We start from the raw sequence: 24058 nt of genomic DNA on the forward strand, positions 1-24058 counted from the left end.
CTCTGTATGTAATATATAACTCAAATAGTCTTCAAATGCTTGTTTCAGGTGTGCCTGGTGGCAGACTGTGTTGGCGGTGTCCTTTGTTTTGACGCGTTGTGTTTCAGTGGTGACAAGCAACACAGAAGCCCTGAGGGTGGCAGCACCAACAACAGTACAGAGAGTCTAAAGGTACAGAAGAACATGCACACAAAACCACCCTGAACTCCTGCCTTTCACTTCTGTTTGAAGCTGACTGTCATTCTCTCCTTATCAGACATAAATCCATGTCTGCTACAGAATCCTTCACATTTCTGCCCTTCAAAGCTTTTTTGTCTGTTCTCATATCTAAATGGCATATGACATTTTCCCATTCCCATTTGTCTCCTCCTCAGCTCTCGCCCTGTCTTTAAGGATTAGTTCACCCAGAAATAAAAATGTGCCATCCTTCATGTTATTGCGATCCCCCCAATGTGTCTACTGTTTGCAACCATTATAGATTCCCAGTCACCCTGTCTCTCTGAGCTTCTTGGTGCTGACAGTTTAATAAAAGCGCGGTCAACTGTGCAGTGCCAGTGTGTGATAAAAAGACATCACATGGCACATCAGATGATGAACAGATGCCTCGGAAACAGTGGAACGGAGGCAAAAAAATAGTACAGGGTTCAGAGTCACTGTGTTACACATGGCTATTGAGTGTTGCTTGATTGAAGAGTTAATATCCCACAACCCCAACACATTGCAGTTACTTTTACAGTAGCTTTGGATCCAACAGTATTTCTTTAAAATAGATTTTTCCCCATAGGATTTGAAAAATAAATAAAAAAATAAATAATTATAAGCCATGAACCAAACCAACCAGCTCTGAGATGAATCACAATTTAGAGAGAGGAAAAAAGAAAGGATCTCATTGCAGTTAATAAATGAAACAAGAATATAATCTTGGATAACACAAAGAGCCAACCAATCCCAAAGGGTAACTCCCAAAAATGATCAGGAGAACTCAAACACTGGGATACAAATACACAGAACAAATGAGACACTAAACAAGACACAGGTAAACATAATCTGGAACTAAAGAAACCAAAAATAAGAGTCTGTGAAGCACAAATGAGCAGTAAACTTGTGAAAACAGGACTGTGTACTTTTTTTATTTTTTATCAGGCAATGAAATATTACTTATTTTCAAATAAAAGGATGATGGTCAAATATGAAACTGTTTACTTAGTCATTAAAGTATAATATAATATTTTTAAGTTTAATGCAACATTTTCAAATGTCTAGAAATATTGACAGTGTAGGGAATCCATCTGGGCTGAGTTCAAAATGAGTGGTCAAAGTAACAACTCCTCTAATTGGTAGATCTCTCTTTAGGATTGTGGGTAATGTTTTTTTCATAGGGAATTTGGCTATTAAACTTGCTTTTAAATTTTTAATTACTTTTAAATCACACATCAATTGAGGAGTCTACAGAAGCATATCAGAGCTCGGAGCTCATGGTAGGTCTATCTTGAAAGGTTTATAGGATTTTGTTAAAAATCTATTTCAGTTTGGAGAAAATTAATGGGGTTTACTTCTGCTGCACTGTATTTAATATACAATTTATCATAACTTTGTGTTTGGCAGTCTTGTTTGACTATATAGTAATTCTAGAGGTCTTCATTTGTAAATATAAAAACAGATTCCATGGTGTGAACTTAATGTGAAAAAAAGTAATAAGGAAGCAAGATGACAACCACAACTGCTGAAAATTGATAATGAGGAACATACACTTCTGGCTGCTGTACAACTGACTTCGGTTATGGTTGTCTTTATGTTCCAGGAGAAGCCATGTGCGGTGAACTGCCTGAGCCCCACTCTCCGAGGCAGCAAGCGCCTGAGTAAGAGCAACATTGATGTGTCAACCCCGTGTGATCCGCTGTCTGGAGTCCGCCATCCACTCATCCGAAAGCAAAGTGACTCGTGTGATGCAGACGTGGCCAGTGGTCAGTGTGATGTCTTTATCAGCAGGTGAGATTTGGGTTTGTTCATTGCTTCACTGACATGTGTTGACATTTTAGTTACTGCTTATTCCCTCAGCCTCAGGAAGAAAAGCTTCCCAATATGTCTGATTAAACATGGATGGACTTTAAATCATTTAATTAATTTAGTTGGAGCGAATGTGTTCATGTTTGTCATGTCCTGGAGTGCATGGCAGGAGCATTTCTCAATATTAAAAACTGAAAATTATATTACAGAAAAATTATATATATATCTTTTTTTTCCATGTCTCTGATTAAAATGCTTGAAGCAAAACATGTTTTCTTGGGAATATTCTTGTAACTGGTAATGCATTTATAGTTTTCCTTCGTCTTCGTTTCACTTTCCACCCTGCTAGTCTTTTGTAATGTCCTTTAACAAATGCCAGGGTTTTAATGATTTTAATAAAATAAATTCTTAATTTTAAGATTTAAAGTTTACATTTTAAAAGACTGCACAAAAATGATAAATTATGTGATTTTTTTTACATTTATTTTATTTATTTTTTGTGGATTTAGTTGGTTTGTCTCACTTTAAATTAACAACAATAAATCATGTTCCATTGCCAGAGTGGTCCTGACTGAAATGATCCTGAAATGGACGATTGCAATGGAATTTATCAAGGATAAAGATCTTGCTTGGTTCTAAAGTCTTAACAGACCTGTCATGGGGGCACATGATGACATCAGCATAAAATGAAAGCATTAATTCTGATTAATCATTAACAAAGTTTTAATAATAAATGAAGATATCTCGCTTTCCATCCCTGCTGTCTCACAGTCTGTCTCAGGACGATCAGTGTGGCTCCAGGCAGGCTCTCAATCCAGGCTGCTTTGAGTTTGAAGTGTCAGATTGCTTTCTGCTGGGATGCCCACTGGGGCTGGTTCTAGCAATGAGGAGGACAGTGTTACCTGCCATTGATGGTATAAATCAGCTTCCCTTTCACACACTCAAATTGTTTATTTTTTAAAAAAAATATTCTGTTTTACTGAAATAATAAATGTGATTTATAGTGATTTTTTTTATTTATTTCATGCTCAAAGTAATTACCTGATGAATGGTTACTCTCTTTCATCTCTATTAGTGGCTCAGCTCCGCCCAGCTTGTTCTCAGATTTTTAATCTGTTCTACCCATCGGACCCCTCTGCCTCACGTCTGGAACCTTTGCTGCACCCAGTTCTCACCCACCTTCCCCCCTTTCCTGTTTCCCGTTACCAGCGGTACCCTCTGGGTGACGGGCGCTCCACTCTCATTGGTAAGAGCTTTCTCTCAGGCTCCCATCAGCTCCCATCACTCAAGTAAATAGGGCTGTAAAGATCTGTTTGTTTTAAATGTGAATAAAAAGAGCAAAGTACAAAGATTTATTACAACTTAATCTAAGTTGTAATATTTGGCAGATTTTAGGTCTTGGCAATTTGATATTTTAAGACTTTAACTTATAATAATTGAATAAATTAATTCAACCATATTAATTCAAAAAAGACATGTCAAAAAAGACATGTCACTGGTTTTCCACTGGAACATCTGGATAACATCTTGGTTACTAACCCTAACCCTAACCCTGAAGGAGGGAACAGAGATGTTACATCCATACTGACGTATTGGGGTCTTGGGAGCCCCAATCATCTTTGAGTAGGAAAAAACGGGCCAATGAATATTGGGGAGTGAGATTTGCATGCTGAGCCACTCCGACCTGGACATACGGGTAGGGCTGCAACTAACGATTATTTTAACAATTGATTAATCTGTCGATTATTTTTTCGATTAATCGATGAATCGGATAAAAACAACAACATTAATTTCCAACCCTTTATTCAAAAACAGAACTGACAGTGGAAATTCACAGTGCAAAGTGCACAAACAGGTTGCTCCTTGAACATCCTCACTCTCACTCACAGATGCACACACTCACAAACTCTCACTCACAGACGCACACACTCACAAACTTGTTTTTTTGTTTTTTTGTCAAAGATGTTATAATCTTTAACAAAATGTTTGACATTATTTGACAAGCACATGCACACAAAAGACAAGTCTCGCGCAGTCGGATAATAGGTAATAATAATGGCAATAATAATAATTATAACAGAAGATAATAACTCTAGTCTATCCTAAAATTAATTATAAATACAATGTATATAAAATATAAATACAATATAAAATAATAAAATAAAAATAAAACAATAAAAACAGGTCCCCCATCCTCTTAAAGTGAGCAAGCTCAGTCAGGGGCACTGTCCTTAGAGACAGGAACTTAAGCTCAACTGTCTCCAGGGGCTCAAAGGGAGCTCTCTCTAGATCGGAAAGGACCACAGAGAGGTCCCAGGAGGGGATGAGGCATGGACTGGGAAGATTTAACCACCTGGTACCTCTCAGGAAAACCAGGTCCGAGTGGGCCATAAAGGTGCAACCATCAAGACCTCGTCCTCTCTAACCTTGCACAGTGTCTGTGCGGGCAGGCTCACTGGGGGAAAAGTATACTTGCGTAGGCCCCAGGACCAGCTGTTTGACAGAGCATCCGTGCAGAGGGTCCCCTCGGTCAGGGAATACAACAACTGCCAGTGGGAGGACTCCATGGAGGCAAACAGTTCTACCTGTGCATCCCAGAATCGACTCCAGATCAGCTGGACCACCTGGGAGTGGAGTCTTCATTCTCCAGGGTATGTGAGCTGTCGTGAGCTAGTGCATTGGCCGCACGATTGAGCTCGCTCGGTATGAGAACGGCGCAAAGCGGTTTGAGCCACTGCTGACTCCAGAGGACGTGAGCGTATTCCGCCTTGGCGGTTGATGGTACACAACAGTTGCAGTGTTGACCAACATGTGCTTGCCCTGAATCAATAGTCGAAACCGGTGCAGGGTGAACAGCAACCTGTTCTAGAGGCATCTGTTTGTCACAGTGTCTGGGTTGTGTTCCCTGGGTCACCACTAGATGTCCTCCTTCCCCACGGTGTCTGTCACATTTGAACTACATTCCCCATGATCATTGTCTCTTCATTGCACTCAGCTGTCCCTTGTCACTCATTATTACACTCAGCCAATTCCCCATTAGCATTGTCATTTACCTGTGTATTTATACCCTGTCTGTTTTAGTATGTGTTACGGAGTCCTTGTTGTATATCACGCCACTTCTGTGTTCTGTTCCTGCCTGTTCTTGTTTTTGTGTCTCATGTTGGATTGCTTATTTGGATTTTGGATTTCTGTCTGGAGGACTACGATTTGGATTACCCTTAATAAATGATTATACTGCTATTGGATCTTCACTTGTTTCATTAAGTGTGGATCGTGACACTGTTGTAACAACAACATGCCTGCACTCTTGTTCTAAGGGACCTCCCGTCTGACAAGGGGCTGAATGTTTGGCAACAGCTCAGTGTGATGGCCACACGGATAAGTGTCATGGCGCTATGCCCATCCATTTTTGTTGGAAGAGATTTTTGAGCATCAATAAGATGTTCAATGTGCTCAAATGGCTTAATTTATTAAATAGTTGTTAACAAACAAAACATATCACAAAAAAACTTATTTATTCTTGGTTTGTGTGTCCTGCTCCATCTGAACTATTGATATGACAAAAAACTTTCTTAATTCTGTGATTTTTTTTAAACACACATTAAAGGCATTTGTTACATACAATGACTTAAATACACTTCTATCATGATTAATTTCTGAATTCTGAATTTAATTGTTATACATCTTTCCTGATATTGCAATGAAGAAAAAAAGCTCATTAAAAAGAATGAAATTCCTGAAAAGTAGATTGCCAATATCTTTATTTTTACTTATTACTTATTAATTTTTGAAGGCATTTTTGTCTGCCAGATCAGTCATGTGGTGTGATCAATCTGTGAAAACATTCAGAAAAAGAATAAAAATAAACTAAGGGCCAGATTGACTAGCATCTTGCACCAGTTCAAAACTTCTTTTACAGTTAAACAAACTGCTGTCAGTGTTTACTAAAGATTTACTTGGAAGTTATTTTTGCAGCTAACCTTTATAGAGTGCTGCAGGGATGACAGATTTTTGTAGGCCAACACGGAAGTTAACATCAGCCTGGTTCCCTCGACAAAAACCGTCAGATTTTTCCAGTTGAATTTTGAAGCGATTTTGAATTTTAACTCCATACAGAGAAAAGAGATGCTCTGCGCGGGGGAGAGCTTGCTCTTTTCACCATTGACCCAAGGCCCCAGATGGCTGTGGTGCCTGAGCACCAGGTCTCTGTGTTCGCATAACTGATCCCAAGAGTGAGCTAGAATAAGCCAGTCGTCGAGATAGTTCAAAATATGAATGCCCACCTCCATGAGTGGGGTAAAGGCATCCTCTGCGACTTTGGTAAAGACACGGTCCAAAGGGGAGGTACTGAAATACTCGACCCTCGAAAGCAAAATGTGGGAACGGTCTGTATCGAGGTAACATCGAGACATTAAAGTCCTTAAGGTCGATCACTGCAAACCAATCCTGGGGGAAAACGCACGTGAAGATGCATTTCTGCTTGAGCATTTTGTGAAGTGCCCGATTCAATACACAGATCCAATATTGGTCATATCCCACTGCCTTTCTTGGGTACGATGAAGTATGATGAAGCCGCCTGTGCTTGCTCTTTTAGGGAAATCTGCTCTTTTGTGCAAAAGCTCTTTTATGAATGGCGAAACACCACTGAATGCGCCCTTTCACTGGAAAGAGAGACCTCCTCTCGTAGGCAAGCTCTTTTAGATCAGGAAGAATGCTCTTTCGATCAGGAACAATGCTCTTTGTGAGGTGATTGGAGGAGTGATCACTTTGCGGAACCACTTGGCTCTGAAGCAAAAACAACTGAACGAGTGAGTGCTAGCCAGCCTTATATACCTGTATGTCCAGGTAGGAGTGGCTCAGCATGCAAATCTCACTCGCCAATATTCATTGGCCCATTTTTTTACTACTCAGAGGGGATTGGGGCTCCCAAGTGAGACCCCAATCACCTGATCACCCTGATATAACACCCTGTGTAAGCACAGTGATCAGTTTACACTTTATGCAAACCCTTTTATCCAAAGCAACTTACAGTGCACTCAAGGCATACATTTTACCAGTGATCTAGAATTGAATGACATTGCCAGTGTGAACGACATGCTCTACTAGAGTTCTTTAAGATCATCATTATTCTGTGGTATTAGTCAGAATCACTCTGTGCCAGAAAATGTGCTCCAATTAGTCCCATTATGCAGCCAAGCTGAGGTCACAGCTAACTGAACAACAGAGCATCTAATGCATTGAATGCCAGGAGAGAAAACACTCACTGAGCAGCTGGGTTTTGGGAGAAATCAAATTAAATCCTTTCACACAATTCTTATACATTTAAGCGCCCTGAAAATGCAACATTGTCTCAAAAAGCCAGATTTAGGTTTCTTTCAAGCTAGGGCATATAAATCGCTTGCAGAAGAATAACTTTCTATATGCTGAAACAGGATTTTGGAGGATTTGGAGGAGGTTTTTGAGCATCAATAAGATGTTCAATATGCTCAAATGGCTTAATTTATTAATTAGTTGTTAACAAACAAAAAATATCACAAACAAATTATTAATTCTTGGTTTGTGTGTCCTGCTCCATCTGAACTATTGATATGACACACATTTTTATTCATTATGTGAAAAAAATATATATATATATTTAAAACACACGATAAAGGGATTTGCTACTTACAATGACTTGAATACACTTCTATCATGATTAATTTCTGAATTCTGAATTAAATTTGTATTGTTATAAATCTTTCCTGTTATCGCAATGAAGAAAAAAAGCTAATTAAAAATAATGAAATTCATGAAAAGTAGATTGCCAAAATCTTGTTTTATATATTATTTTTACTTATTAATATTTGAAAGCATTTTTGTCTGCCAAATCAGTCATGTGGTGTGACCAACCTGTGAAAACATTCAGAAAAATAAACAAAAATAAACTAAGGGCCAGATTGACTAAAATCTTGCACCAGTTCAAACCTTCTTTTGCAGTTAAACAAACTACTGTCAGTATTTACTAAAGATTTATCTGGGAAGTTATTTTTGCAGTTTGACCTTTACAGAGTGCCGCAGGGATGACATTTTTTTTTGTAGGCCAACGCGGAAGTTAACATCGGCCTGGTTCCCTCGACAAAAAAAGTCACATTTTTCCTTTTTTCCAATTGAATTTTGAAGCCTAAATACAATCGGCATAAGTCAGAAGCTAAACGTAGGCTATAAACAAATAGCAATCACCTTTTAAAAGCTTTTAAAAAAAAACACACAAGAGGGAATTACATATTACTGATGTATTATATATTGTAGAATAAAAAGTGAAATATCTTGAGCTTGTTTTCAAGACCTTATTTCAAGCATTTAACTAAAAACCGATTAAAAAAACCCACTGACTTCAGGATGATGGAACCAGAAGTGCTAAAATGCTAACTCGTTTCCAGGTTTTGGCCTACAAAAATACATCATCCCTACAGCACTGTATTGCATATGCTTTTGTAGGAGTTTCACTTCCAGAAGCAAAATTTATGAGAGGAGAGTATTTAAATAAATCATCCAATGTGATTTACTAAGGTTCGTGGTTGTACATTTTTTGCCATTTGCACCATTATTTAACACCCCAAAATTTCACATGCAAAAAAGCATGTCATTAAGTTGTTACCATTTTTCTTTGACCTTTCTCATTTGTGAATAATTCTTTATGTTGTCTTCCTTTATACATTTTTTTCTCAAAGCAGACACTGTGCTCAGACACTTGTCAGACAGCAGTCTATCTGTAGACGGACACACAGAGCAGTGCTGTGGAGGAAGTGTGTCTCGCAGGGGCAGCGATCGAGTTGTTCCACTCGGACTCACCCACTCTGCCTCTGATGCCGAAGGGTCTGAAACTGCCCCAAGCGAGCCTTTTAGCATCTCAAACAGTGAGTCTCAAGAGCACTACATGTCCTTGAATCTGGTGCTTTCAGGATGTTCATATATTTTATTCATTTCCTCATGGAAGTCAGGGGCTTTGATGGATACAGTTTGAAGATATAAGCTACCTGCAAGTGTGGTTCAGGCATGTATAACATAAATGCTCTGTTTTCTCTCTCTCAGTATGTAGTAGGTGGTGGGGGTCGAAGCGGTTAGATTACGTGCTGTACTGTCCAGATGTGCTCACCACCTTTCCCACTATAGCACTGCCTCACCTGTTCCACGCCTCATACTGGGAGTCCACGGATGCTGTGGCTTTTATTCTTAGACAGGTAAGTGCGCTTCCTCTGACAGTTCTTGGCTCTACTACACGGATTGTATAACATATAACACCACAACTTGAGAGAAAAGTCCCTGTATACACCAAGTATTAACATCCATCTTGGGTTATCTGAAGTGGGCAGCAGGAAATGCAGGTGTAAATGTCCAAAACCACTTTCGGACCACACTGCATACAGTATGTAGTGTAAACCACAATTCATCCTGATGTATTTGTGACAGCGTAAAGGGAGCGCCTACTCACCTGTCAGTCATCAGTTGCTCTAAACTTTAAAAGTTAATAAAAAAATAAAAAAAGTCACCTTTGCCATGCTCCTGTTTTATTTAAACTGTTGTACTCTTTTTTTACTGCCACCAGAGTAGCTATTATTTGTAGGCATCTCATGCAGTCAAAATACTAGTCTTAGGCATCTGGGATTACTGATTTAGTCAGAGTGGGGGTCATCTGAGGATAATTTTGGATTGGAAGTGCCAATCGTAGGTGAGTAAGGGAATTTGTACCACATTTTTTTCCACCAAAAAATTAAGATTCTGTTACCATTTATTAATACTCAATCGAATACTGCATGATTTACTCTCTTTTTCTTCTTCTTCTTCTTACAGGAAGAGTAATCAAAAAAAGTATGGACAGGTGAATTAAATCAGTAACTAATTACTAGTCACAAAGAACACAGGCAAACCAGAACAGGAAACACAGTGAAAACAAAACAATAACGCCTCAGTTACGACTGTAACCTCGGTTCCCTGAAGAGGGAACGAGACGCTGTGTCAATTGACGCTAAGAGAATGCGTTGCGTGATGATGCCTTGAAGCACATGTAAAATCAGTCCAATGATGTGACGGACCGTCAGAGGCAGGTGACGTCATGAACCAGGAAACTATAAAGCTTGCCCAAAACAGAGCCGCACTAGCTTCGTAAAAGTCTGGAGTAGTCGCTGACAGGCACGTAGGAGATATTGCAAGGTGACGAAGCTTCAGGGAACGAGACGGTGCGTCACCTTGCCATATCTACTACGTGACTGTCAGCGACTACATTCATAACCGATGCGTTCCCTTTCAAGGGAACTTGTGCTGCATTGATTGATGCTAAGGGAACGTCAATTACAACGCCACCATAGTGACAAGTGACTGTCCAGTGTGAAATCGCGAGGAGCAGCACGAGGAGAGACCACCTGGGACCCTGGTGTAGAGTCTAAGTTCATTAGCAAGTGAGATAGCCTCAACCACCCACTTGCTCATTCTCTGCTAAGATGCAGGGGACCCTTTGTTAGGGGGCCCAAAAAATACGAACAACTGTTCAGATAATTATGCCACAGGGCAGCTCTGTGGACATAGGCATTTAGTGCCCTAACTGGGCATATTAATTATTCTTTTCCTGGTCCGAGTTCTGGAAGGGAGGACAAAAGGCTTGCAGCATGTTAGATCTGGCCACATTAGTGGGGACCTTTGGAACATAACGTGGTCTAGGATGAAGGAATGTTTTAACCATGCCAGGTGCAAATTCCAAGCACAAGGGTGTCTCCTATCCTTTTAAGAGAAGTGATAGCTAGGAGGAACAAAGCTTTTAGGGTCAGGAACTTAGCCGGAACCTCCTCCAGTGGCTACAACTGTCCAAAATGGTATCACGTTGTACGCTGCTGCCATCAGGCCCAACAGCCTCTGAAACTGTTTGACAGTGAGTGACTGAGCCAGAATCAACCAATCATTGATGTAGTTCATGTTGCGAATACCCTGCAGGCGCAGAGGCGTCCTTGAGATCTATCGTGACAAACCAGTCCTCGGATCTGATCTGTGGCACGATTTGTCTCAGTGTTTTGAACATTTTGGGGGCGGGCATCCCAAGGCCACTACGTATCTGGGTGGTCCTTGAGATGTGTGCTCGCCGGAGACCGCTGATGCTGGATGATGGTCTCTATGCCAGTGATGGTCTCTATGCTGGAGACCATAGAGCGGCCGATGGATTTAGCCGTCTCCCCTGAGAGATAAATCTGTCAGGGCCAATTCCCCTGCCCTCATCCATGTCTCCGAACAATTCAGCTTGGTAGGCCTGCAGCAGCGACATTGTGTGAAGGCATGCTGCAGCCTGACCAGCGGCTGAATAAGCTTTACCCACTTGTTATGATGTGGTTTTGACTGGCTTAGTGGGTAATATTGGGGCCTTTAGGGAAGATGCTGCTTCGGGGGAGAGATGGCTCACAAGCGTCTCTTCCACTTTTGGCATCTCCCCATAACCATGCTCTTTATAGTTAGATATAGAGGAATAATTGGATGTTTGTGCACTATATACTCTAAATTAAACCGGTTTCTCCCACGATCTCTACACCCCTGTGTTTTGTTTCTCCACCCCTGTGTGGAGATCGGGGAAAAACGGTAGGGACCATGATGGTAGGAAGCGTTCGTCCTGTTTACTTTTGAAACGAATGTCCTGTTTATCTGCTGGCCAGTCAATAGTCAGTCTTTCAGCTGCTCTTGTCACAACCTCAACCAGCTCTTCAAATGCATGAGACTGAGCTGGCGAATCCTCAGAATCTCTTGCATCGACACTGACAACGTCCAGTTCCCCGGAACTAGATAGTTGTAGTGTCTGTGCTTCGGGGCGGAAGGAACTACAGAGTGTGCTTCCAAACCCTGAGAGAAGGCACTGGATCTATCAGGTAAAGGCAGAGATAAGGCTGGGCCCGTCTCTAACCCCGCTGATAGATCCATTTAATCCCACGTTTGTGTTTGCTGCTGTGCCTCGGCAGCAGCGGGAACAGAGCCCTGGGGAACGCAAGCCTGAGACAAAACAACACCAAATAGACAAGGACAGTTTCACAATGAGCGGTACTGAAAACTACTGACCTACTGAACTTGCTGTTTCTTACACAGCTCTGTTTTGGGCAAGCTTTATAGTTTCCTGGTTCATGACGTCACCCGCCTCTGACGTTCCGTCACACCATTGGACTGATTTTACATGTGCTTCAAGATGTCATCACGCGAAGCGTTCCTTTAGTGTCAATCGACGCAGCGTCTCGTTCCCTTGAAAGGGAACTGAACATACACTTTATACTTTAAACAAGATATTTCTAGAAATGTTTTGTCCGTACAGTGAAAGTCAATGGGCTTCAATGTTGTTTGTTTCACAAAGTTTTTCAAAATATCTTCTTTTGTGTTCCACAGAATACAAGTCATATAAATAAAGTCATAAACCCTCATGTCACACCATGAGGGTGAGTAAGTGATAATAGGATTTTCAGTTTTGGTTGGACTATTCCTTCAAGATAAATTTTAAAATCAATTTAACGGATGTAGCGAGAGATCTTTTCTTCCATATTGTGACATAGAACCAAGTAAAACTTGAAAAAAAAGTAGGGTGAGGTCTTGGTTTAATCCATTAGTTGTTGACTGGATGGATACAGATCTGAATGTGAGCTTGCAGTCAATTGTGTTTAATTGGACAAAATGATTAGCGAAGTCCTGCAAACATCCCCAGAGAGAAGTCTGTCATGTACAGATGAATCATTCACAAAAACATGTTTTTTAGAAAATAGATATGGTGAATTTTCATTTCATGCTGACTTTAAGGTCTTACATCCAGCACATACACGCTGGAGTTCTGATGGATGGCAAGATAAATGCTGTGTTGTCCCAAGATTTCCCCAGATATTTGCACCCTTTTGCTTAAAAAGCTAAAAAACTAAAAAACTAAATTTCAGCCATGTTTTCCATCTGATCAGACAATAATACAGATGGAATCAAAACTGAATCAAGTAGGGCTGTCGTTCCTGGTTTCTTTAAGGGCAGCTATAGACAGTTTTTTTCAAGACTTATATTGTTATGTTACCTGTAAACAAATCCATCACTACACCCTTATGAACTGGACAACCTTGGCATAAAATATATCTGTTCCTCTTTATGTGTTGAAGGCTCAGGGGCTTCCTCAGATTTAAACAGGTTCAGTAAATAAATACAGCGCAGTGTCAGACTAACAATATACAGTAGAATAGGATTTTTTTTTTATAGCTCCTACAGTTAGATGCTGTAGCTAAACAATTTGTGGGCAAACAGCACCTTTTTATATTCTATATTTTTGCAAACAACATATAAATCACAAATATATTATATCAAGGGTGTTTCTTGCCTTGCCATCAATTATGGGGCACTGGCCCCTCAACAAAAAAAAGGTGTTCCCATTTGATACTATTTTTTATATAAATTGTTTTAACCTGCAGTACTGAGCCATTCACTGCATGCACAATAATGATCTCCTTCATGGCTGACAAATTATAGAAGACATTTGCCAATTTTGTTTCCTAAAATTTATTGTAGGTACAGTGCATATCCGACTCATCCAGCTCTCTTTGTGTGTTATGTCTTATAAAGTATCTCATTACTATTTCGATGTGAGAGACTGCAGCAAACGATTCAGTGCAAGTGTGAACTGTCTAAATGAATCACTGAACCACTAACAATTTTAGACAATTTGTTGTAAACTTGCTTGACCGATTAGATCTAAAAAGCAAATGCTAGAATGCTAGTTCTGATTGCAAACAGATGACAGAACACAACACACGACTTGATTGCTAAAATGTAACCTACATTATAATTATATTATATATTGCATTTTACTTGCTGCCAGGAATTTGTCACATGGCATTTGTGGTTCTGCTGATTGGCAAAAAACAAACCAAAAAAAAACCCTGTTAGCTGACCTGAACACCTAAGAGCAAATATGGCTGAATTAAAATCACATTCTTTCAGGGAAATCCTGCATCAGCCAAGCAACTGCTATGAGGATGAATGAGAATGCTAATGGATTGCTTTTTCTGCAGCTGTTATAGACCTCCTTGTTTAAGACTCACGTTAACTTGTGACTCACTCCTCAATCTGTTCAAGAGCTCTACAGAGACGCTGTGTCAAACAATGAGCTTTCTTCTAAACAAAGAGGGGGGGGGGGGGGAAGGACAAACAGCACAGACTATGTAATAATGCTGAAATGAATCATGCAGTGAATATATTTGGAAACATGTAGAAGTGCATTGATCCGATCAAAAGATGAAAAGAACTGCAGCTCTTTAAGTTTAATGTCTACAGCAAATGTTGTCTAATGTCATGCCAGAGAGGACACAGACTCATGGGAACAGTTTTAACAACACATTACTGAGAATTATGAAGTAGAAAGGAGCAGAGACAGATAGAGAAGAAAACAAAGAAAGCACTAACATTAAATGCAAAAATTCTTCTTGTAAGCATACTAAATCAAATTATTATTAAATATTTTATAAGAAAAATTTATTGTAGGATCTGTTTTTAAAGAAAACATTCAATTTAAAATGCTATTTTCAAATGCAGTATTTGCAGTTTTCAGTATTTGTCACACTTTCGGACCCTCCCTACATCTTAGATTCATTCAGACAAAGCCTTTGCTTTCATAGGATTGGAAATTTACAGCACAGTTTTTCTGCCACTTTCCTTGTCAGGTAATGCGGTGTGACTGTCTGAAGGCTGGGGAGTCCAATTGTTCGGACGCTATTCCAATTTCTCCATCCAGCCCCCGTGAGAAGTGGCTTCGCAGGCGGACACATGTCAAATTACGGGTTAATATCACATGAAATTACCTGCAATTACTATTCTTGATGAAACAATGTTGTACAGTGTGATTGATTTTATAATACATATCATTTACCTGGAAATGTAAAATAATAATAATAATGTTTCATGTCTAGTCTGCATTTTTGAACAAATAGGGCCCCTGCAGAACATTTGATTCAAAATACTGTAGTGCTATACACTACCATTTAACAGTATAGGGTCCGTAACATTTTTTAAAAGCTTTTGAAACAAGCGTCTTGTGCTCTCCCAGGCTACATATATTTATTTGATCAAAAATAAAGAAAAAACAATAATATTGTGAAATATTATTACAATTTAAATAACTCTTTGAATTCTAAGCAGACATTACTCTCATAGAAGGACTATGTGTCACATGGTCCTTCAGAAACCAATAAACATTTCTTATAATTAAATATGTTCTGCTTAATATTGTTGCGGAAACTGTGAAACATTTTTAAAGGTGTCTTTAAAATAGAAAGTTAAAAATAAAAGCTTTTATTTGAAATAAAAATCTTTTGTAACATCATAAATGTATTTACTGTACTTTTGGTCAATTTAATGCATCCTTGCTGAATAAAAAAAAAATTAAGTGTTCGAATCTTACAGAACCCAAACTTTTAAATGTTAGTGATATGTGTTATATATTGTGACTGTGACACAAAAAAACAAGAAAGTTCCCTTTCGAAGTGGAGCTCTACTCTGCGTCATGGAGTTAACGCTATGGAAATGCTGAGGCGACTGCAATCGTGGGGGTTGCAGATGGAGCTAGTGGATGAACTTGAGATGGGTTTAACCCTATTTCAGGCATCACCAGCTAGCTCTTCAGCTCTCAGGTCAGATCCGGAAGCCCGCTCGGCAGCTTTTTCTGTTCTGGTGGATAGCATGTTATTGACCCGATCTAGTTCTGAGGAACTAGATGTGATGGGTGTTGAAGTGGGTGAGGTCTTGAGTGAGTCTGTCTCCTCCCTCACCCCCACATACTGGAGCTAGTCTACATTATTATCTGCGCCACGGCCAAGTTAAAATTAGATTGGTCAGTGGAGAGAGAGGAATCTGCCCCAAGCAGCGATTCCTTGCAGGTCATAAGCATCCTGCTCCAGTGAGCCTTCCTTTCCTCCCAGATCTCCACACTAAGGTGGCAAGGTCATGGGAGAAGGCATTTTCAGCCTGTTCATGCCCCTGTAATGAACAGTTGTGCCAACATTAAGGGGCTCGATGCACTTGGATATGCGGGGATGCCCCAGGTTGAGGAGTCATTTGCGAGCTATCTCGTCCCCGGTGCGGGATCCTCATGGAAGGCTCCAGTCTTGTCATTGAAGCAATACCAGGTTTGTTGGCAAGGTGTATGTGGTGTAGGGCCAGGCTGGTGGGGCTTTGCACACCATGGTGATGTTGCAAGCCTACCAAGCTGACTTTAAGTAATACTTTGTGTGCATTATTAGATATTTTTGAAGTAGAAACAAGTAGTAACTTGGACCTCAAAGACTTTTTGACTTGACTTGGATTTGGACCTCAAAGACTTGGGACTTGACTTGGCCTTTAGGGACTTGTGAAAATGTCTGATTCCTTATTGTCTCCAGAAAGCTTACGCTATGGAGATGATATGGACATGCGCTCTGGTGCATTGGGTGTTGCAGGTGTAGAACTGAGCTCTAACACGGCTGCATCCCATTCTTCTACTTGCTGCCCTTCCCAGGGCAGAAAGGACTATGTGGTTACGAGGTGTATGTGGCAAACAGCACATCACTTTATCATTTGTCGTCTTGCTAGTTCTAAGAATATGAAGTGGTATTGATGCGCCTCCCTGGTGGCACATAAGTAGAGGATCTATAGGAAGAGATTGGGTATTTCACGCTGTAATCTTCCACTCTCCATCTGGTGCTCTTCAGTGAACTGGGTGCAGAGGCAGTTTCAGTACCCTTCATATTTCATATGGGCAGAAGGTAGAAAAGATGGGCAATTACACTGCTCGCATCCCAAGCCTCTCTCTGTCTGTTATTTCAGTGTCGGCAGTTTTAATATGGTAGCAATATGCTCCCTTTATAACAGTTAGGTTTTGCTAAATGTGTATGATGGGCAAATAATGCAACCTGCGTCCCACATCATCATTGGTCACCCTTCCCCCTCTGACACATGGAGTGCAGAGGTGTTAGCGATGTGCTCCCTCTGTGATCACATTTCAATGGGCTAGACAGTACAGGAAGATTGGGCAATACCTCTTTAGCGTTCTACTTCCTCTCCTGTTGCCTTCTGTGGCATGGGGCTGAGAAGCATAAATTTGCTTCTTGTCGATTGACATTAATTTTGGAGTAACAGGTTGGCACTTCCCTTTGGGAAGGGGCAGCTATCTAGCCCCCTCCTAGATTGGAGGCTGGATCAGTCTGTTGCCATGTATGGATGGACAGTACAAGGAGGAGAATGAGCTTTTCTGCCTCTGTATGTCACTCCTTCAGTTGTTGCCTCTCCAGTCTATACCTGGAGGTGATAAGTGCGGACATAAAAAAACTGGACACTGTCGCAGCTAGCGGCCCGCTCTCTGTCATTCACTAGAACTGTAGGAATGGGTAACCATCAGCCGTCAAGAGCTACTTGGTAGAGAATGGTATGAGAGTGCAATGGCGCTCCACTCTCTCAGTGGCCCCTCCAGTACGGGAGGTAATAGTCAAATGACTTTAAGTCAACTAGTTCTCTAGGATGCTGGATGTGGCACTCCATCCCTATGCACTTTTGCTAGATCTCTCCGAAGAACATTGCCATGTTTCTTAAGTACAGCAGGCAGTTGAGAGAATGGTGTTCTCTCCTGAGGCCTCTCCTGGTCGTCAGGACAGGATGCTTAATCATTTGCTCCCTTGTTGGAGGTTGTCCCTCTGGAACTAGAATGACCCTCCTCTTTGATTGGCAGATGCAGTGAGGCTGTGATCTACCTAGTCAGTTCTACGCCTGGGTCAAATAAATTAAATAATATGAGTGGTATTGAGCTGCAGACATTGCCTCAGACTGGTAGTTTTGGGTCACTAGATGCACTCTATGGCAATCTTTGGTTACAGCTTATTTCGCTGGTGATTTCAAAGCACTGTAAGCAGGCATTTGGGCAGTGTGGCGTACTGGGTATTTCGTAGGGTTGGGTACTGAAACCGGGCACAGATATGGGACTGGTACCTAAGAAACCGGTATGTAACCAGACCGAATCAAAACGCAGATTTCGGTGCCTCATTTCGGTGCCACTTAAATGCCTCAGCTGTCGGTTGAAATATCTACCTTCTGGTTCTCCGAAATGGACGTTAGAAACATCATTGCCACATGTGATTGCTAGTTAACCCTTTGACACGATCGTTCACACTGGTGTGCTTAATGTTCAGATCGCGTGATCATCAACTTCTAAATTCAAATCTGCGTTCGCGCGTTGGCTGGCACTGTGGCGTGAAAATGTAAAGTCGATGTCCACTCCATACAATAACAGACCGGCATTAATCTAATAAATTAAAATCCAGCATTCAGTTGATCCTGATGAATGCTCATTGTCACAGTTGTAAACATGACGGTGTTCTTCTTCCAGAATAGGTTTCGTGTCACAGCATTTCAGGTGATGCATTCTAAAATAACGCTAACCTTGAGCAGGACAAGCAATCAGGAGAGGTGTCATATTTGGCCAGAGAAGGCAAAAAATGTGAAAAGAATTGCTGAAATTTAAAGCTGGTTTGTAGCATACCAAAAATACAGACTACTTTGCTGTTATTATTACTGTAGTGTTATTGAGTGTTAATTTATTGTATTTGGGTTAGGTTTTATTGTGAATTTGTTATGTAAATTTGTTGTGTTTTGTATTTAGACTACTTTATTTATATATTTAAAATTTCAATATATTCAGTTTTAAGAATTTTTTTTTATATTTTTTTCAATAAAAAAACTCTCTTTAATCTTATTCACCATAGTTTTGAGGCTCTTTTTTTTTTTAAGTATCGGTTCAGGCACCGTTTAGGCACTGGTACCGTTTTAAAAGTTTTGATTTGGCACTGGTATCGAAAAAAAACCAAACAATACCCAACCCTAGTATTTCGTTCTCATAGTGTAAATTCCATGATGCAGTGTAGAGTTCCACTTCAAGTTCCCTGAGAAGGGGAACGAGACAATGCGTAGTGTTGCCATACTTTCGGCATGCCTGTACATTTTCCTTCAGACAAATAAAGCTGGTGACGTTCTTTCTAGGCGCCCTTCTATACTATGTCATCACCTGACTGTGCTAGCTAATCGAGATTGGAGTGTAACACATTCTTCAGATTCCAGCGATGAGAAGCTTTCCCATAGCGTCAACTCCATTACGCAGTGTCTTGTTCCCCTTCTCAGGGAACCGTGCTTACAGTTGTAACCTGAGATGATACTAACCGATCAAATTCTTGTTGGTGTCAGTCAAACTGTAAGAACTCATTTTAAACTCCCCCAGCTCAAAATGTAGGCGTTTTATATAACTAATGGTAATTAAAGTTTTATCATGTTGATGCTCATGTATTGCAATATTTATCCTGCCAGTGTAGCTTGTGGGTCCTTTTCCATGTTTACCTACATTGGGTGTTGAGAACTCTTTCTAATGCTGTTATCTTATGCTGTAAACATGAATTCCTTTGAGAGCTCTTGTTAGGTATTTCCACATTCCCTAAAGAATTAGAAAGACTGTGAAGTACAAGGTAGTTGCGACTTCCTAAGTCTCACAATATATGTAGTTGCAAATGCATGCAAGTGCAAATGCATTGTCCTGGAGAATCATTAAAACTTTTCTGATGTAATTAACATTCAACGTCCTTTCATAAAGAAGAAAGAAAACAATTGATCTATCTTGTAAACTGCGAATGCAACAGATTTTAATAGTGAGGTTATGAACATACCTTTGTTTTTAAGGCTCAATCATATTATTATTCATTAACAGAATGTAACGGCAAATCACAGAGTTCATGATGTCATTGTGACAGAAGATGGTCCGCAGACGCTGGTGGGGCGATTTATGTATGGCCCTCTTGACATGGTGACCCTAACGGGAGAGAAGGTATTATTGATGTCGTAACAACAAGCATCATGACCAATGCTACAAAACCAAAGAGGTCTGGAGAAAACTATCTGTTATGCCGCTTTTCCGACATCGGGCCAAACCGTTCTCTTTGCTTAATCGTTCCATTTCATGCCAATCAGGCCAAGTGGCCACTGTGGGGCTAATAACGGCCGCTCTTTGGAATATAATACAAACACGTCAATCATTGCCTTGTTTACGCAAGAGTTGCAGACAATATTTGATATAAATCGTGAGTCCATATGGAGGATGATCAGATATTTCTTTTAATTTTATTATTAATTTGTTTATGTCGCTCAAATAGCGTACTTAGCCAGCTACAGAGAAAATGGTAGCCAGCCAACAGACAAGTGACCAATCCTGAGTGGCAACGTCACTACATGCATTCTATCAACCATGCTGAGAATTTCGGGCCAAGAATGGTTTGTAATCGTGCCATGCCGTACCAGGCTCAAGTGGAAATACAACTGGAATCGTTCACAGAACCGTTCGGCCCAACAGTGGAAAAGCGGCTTTAGATTCCCATTCTAATGGATATATATCTGGCACAAAAAAGCATTTCATACAAAACAGTTTATTGAAACTTAAAATTATGATCTTGCATGTATGTTTATGAGTTCCTGTCTGATTCTCAGGTGGATGTGTTTTTGAAGACCCAGCCAGCCTCTGGTCGTTGGGTGCTGTTTGACACTGTGGTGACCAGCAGCAACGGACGTGTGTCCTACACCATCCCTGATGATAAAAAACTGGGGGTGGGTGTTTACCCCATCAAAATGGTGGTCAAGTAAGTACTCACATTCTCATCACAAAACTGTGAATCCTCTTAATATCTATCTATAGACCATGGAATGGAGAATGGAGGAATTTACTACCTGAGTTGGTTGCGTTTCTTTATTTTTCATTACAGAGGTGATCAGACAAGCGCTGAGGCATTCCTCACAGTGTTGCCACGGGGAATGGAGTGTGTGGTGTTTAGTATTGATGGCTCCTTTGCTGCCAGTGTTTCCCTAATGGGTAGTGATCCCAAAGTCCGCCCCGGAGCTGTGGATGTGGTCAGGTAAACGTGTGACTAATGACAAATACTTAGATCTTAGATACATTAAGTCTTAATGTGCTGCCACATTTACCACTGTATGGTTAATTTTTTGTGTGCGAAATGTAGTAACTATAAGAATCCACAGGATAGGAAATTCTGCATGAGTGCGAGAGGTTTCCGAACACAGATTTCGGAATGGGTTTCAAAAGTTAGTCACACAAATTCACTGTGTTGACTGCCAGAAAGCTGACTGTGAGTTTTGCTTCATACATTGCTATTGATAATAGACAATGGACCCTTTTTTCCCCACACAACATTTCGCTAATGTAACCACACCTTTATATTGCTGTTAATAAATATAATACAATAAACTTGTATCGTGTCCCAGTGCTTAAACTATTAGAGGCACAAATTCCATGATTTTAGATCCCACTTTATATTAAGTGTCTTTAACTACTCTGTATGAACATTTAAATTCATAATTTGATACAATGCACTTATTGTGTTATAAGTACATAGTACTTAGGGACACCTGATATAAAATGTGACTGTTTCTGTTTTAAACACATCTATGTATGTTTGAATGTCTTCATCTATAAAATTGTTATTGTGCCCTGTCCCTGTCACATGTTGCCTAAGTTTGTTATCGTTTTCTGTCAGTATGTTTAGTCACCTGTTTTCCTTTGTTCCTCTGTTCTCTTTTTCTCGCCACTATCTGTTGTCATGGACACTCATTCACCATCACACTTGTTAATTTTTGAGTTAATCATCATTGTGTATTTAAGTTCCTCATTTCCTTTCTTTCATTGTCGAGTATTGTTTGTGCTATGCACAAGTTTCGTTTGCGTTTCACCTCTTGGATTAATAAAATACATTTAAATAATAGCAAATAGCATAATGGGAAGACAAGTAAATAATCTCATTGCATGCAAACAAATAACCCGCTAGTAATCTTGAATGTGAAAATGCGTATTGCTGTGATGCATATTTTTACATATGTTTTACAAATGTGCGTATGTTTATTTACATCTGAATATTGGAAGATGCTGAATATTTAATAAATATTAGCTAAAATAGCTTTCCGTTTTCTATTTAAATATGTCATCAAGGTAAAAACGACAATTATGTCCACAGTAAGTCCAGTGACATTAACATGGTGACCTTTCTTTTGGTTCTGAACTTTGTGTATGCACTGAAGTTTGGTTCGGAATACATTTAATGCACATGTAAACAAATATGTGAATCGAATTTCAAAACTTAGGTGTTACGAATAGTCCCCTGAGGCAGTTTATTGAAACCAAAATACAAATACAAAATACAAATACAAAAGTACCAAAGACTTGACTTGAACTTGACTGTGACCATAACAAACATAACTTGAACATAAACCTGGACTAGACATGGATTCACTAAACAGTAGTTACATGAACAAAGCTAGACAAAAGAACAATGAAACATGAGTGCTATATATACACAAAGTGTACGAATAAGAAACAATCAAGACAATAAACCAATCACAAAACAGAACAGAGAAACACATGACAACCAATCAGAACATTACACATGAGACTAGGGAAGCACATGACATGATCACACAAGGGCAAGGAATCACATGACAAACAGGAACTATGACTGTGACTGAACTTCAAAATAAAAGACAATAAACATAAATATGAACCAAACCCCAAAACCAATGTGACATTAGGGTTCATATAAACAGAACTTTCAGAATCTGAAATTGAATTGGATTTATTTGGATTGATGGAAATTAGTGCATGTAAACATACCTAATTTTTACACAAATTGTATGATGTCTGTGTTTTGATCATTCTCTAGACATTGGCAGGATCTTGGGTATCTGATCATCTACATTACTGGCCGTCCTGACATGCAGAAGCAGAGGGTGGTGTCCTGGCTCTCTCAACACAATTTCCCTCAGGGCATGGTCTTCTTCTCAGAAGGACTCGTCCATGACCCCTTGCGTCAGAAAACCATTTTTCTAAAGAGTCTGGTGAAAGAGGTCTGCCTCTGCACACACCAGCTGAACATTTACATTATATATTACAATATGTTACATTAGAAGATGATTTTGTAGGTTTTGAATGTTTGTTTTTATAGATGTTTAGAGAGTAGCAAATTGGTGAGTAATGATTAGCCTCATTTTATAACATTTCAGTCATGACAACTTATAAACAATATCATAAAGGTTATAAAGGGAAGTAGTAATGTAGAAATCGATTGGCTGTAATCGATTACCTGTAATCTCATAAACTTTTAGTTAATTCATCTCTCTTTAAAACTCCTAATATTTTATCATGTCTCAGTTATCAACTTTCAGATTGCACCGTTATTAAATTACACCTGGAAGAGTGCAGAAAAGGAAGTAACTGGGCTATAAAAACTTTAATATTTTTATAAAAATATATTTGTTTTTCCACATAGTGTCACATTAATATCAGTGCGGCGTATGGCTCTATGAAGGACATGTCCGTATACAGCACATTGGGACTTGCACCTAATCAGATATACATTGTGGGCAGGCCATCAAAGAAACATCAGCACCAGTGCCAGGTAAAGCTCAGTCGTTTTAGTTTACCAGGTTAAGATATTTTCCTCTTAGTCTGTTATGTTAGTTAACAGTACTGAATCCCTTCAAGGACAATTTTCCCTCCCTTTGTCTCCTTCTCATGTGTCATAGTTTTTGAGTGAAGGCTACGCAGCTCACCTCTCCACTCTTGAGTTTGAGCACGGCTCACGCTCAAAAAAGAACCGCATGGTGCTTCGGCAGGGATCTTTTGGCCTTTCCTCCAAAACGGACTTCCTGTCTCCATCCCCGGACTTCCTGTCCTGCAAGCGCACTCCGCTGCTGCGTCGAGCCATGTCTGTTCAGCAGCCGTCTCCACCCTCATCATCTGTCTCAACCCCCAAACCTGAGCGTGCTCAGAGCCAGCCTGAATCTCATAAAGACGGACCAGAGATTCGCATCCAGACCGATGATCAAGAGGAAGAAGAGGAAGAAGAAGAGGGGAGAATACAGGATATTGTACTATAAAGGAAGTTGTGGGAAAAGGGTATGTTGTGAAACTGCATCCCATCTAATACAGTAAGCGCTCATTAAAAACATTATACTTCATAAC

At 40.0% G+C, this 24058-nt stretch overlaps 1 protein-coding gene across 4 annotated transcripts in view; it reads left to right on the forward strand.

The window, feature by feature from the left end:
* The window catches only part of plrdgb (PITP-less RdgB-like protein), a 98511-nt gene that overhangs the window by 51897 nt on the left and 22556 nt on the right, over window positions 1–24058 (forward strand). For 2 of the 4 annotated variants that reach the window (XM_084137145.1, XM_084137147.1), the window contains 13 exons: window positions 49–171; window positions 1802–1989; window positions 2779–2921; window positions 3083–3253; window positions 8718–8903; window positions 9079–9227; window positions 14694–14810; window positions 19748–19864; window positions 20521–20669; window positions 20793–20942; window positions 22758–22941; window positions 23364–23492; window positions 23620–23992. In XM_084137145.1, coding sequence (XP_083993271.1) covers window positions 49–171; window positions 1802–1989; window positions 2779–2921; window positions 3083–3253; window positions 8718–8903; window positions 9079–9227; window positions 14694–14810; window positions 19748–19864; window positions 20521–20669; window positions 20793–20942; window positions 22758–22941; window positions 23364–23492; window positions 23620–23973 — 2160 coding nt within the window. In that variant the 3' untranslated portion in view covers window positions 23974–23992. Of the gene's footprint in view, window positions 1–48; window positions 172–1801; window positions 1990–2778; window positions 2922–3082; window positions 3254–8717; window positions 8904–9078; window positions 9228–14693; window positions 14811–19747; window positions 19865–20520; window positions 20670–20792; window positions 20943–22757; window positions 22942–23363; window positions 23493–23619; window positions 24025–24058 lie in introns of all 4 variants that reach the window. The other 2 variants (XR_014609263.1, XM_084137146.1) reach the window with 2 other exon arrangements.

Source organism: Abramis brama, assembly GCF_963993115.1.
Source record: "Abramis brama genome assembly, chromosome: 15".
NCBI lineage: Eukaryota > Metazoa > Chordata > Actinopteri > Cypriniformes > Leuciscidae > Abramis > Abramis brama.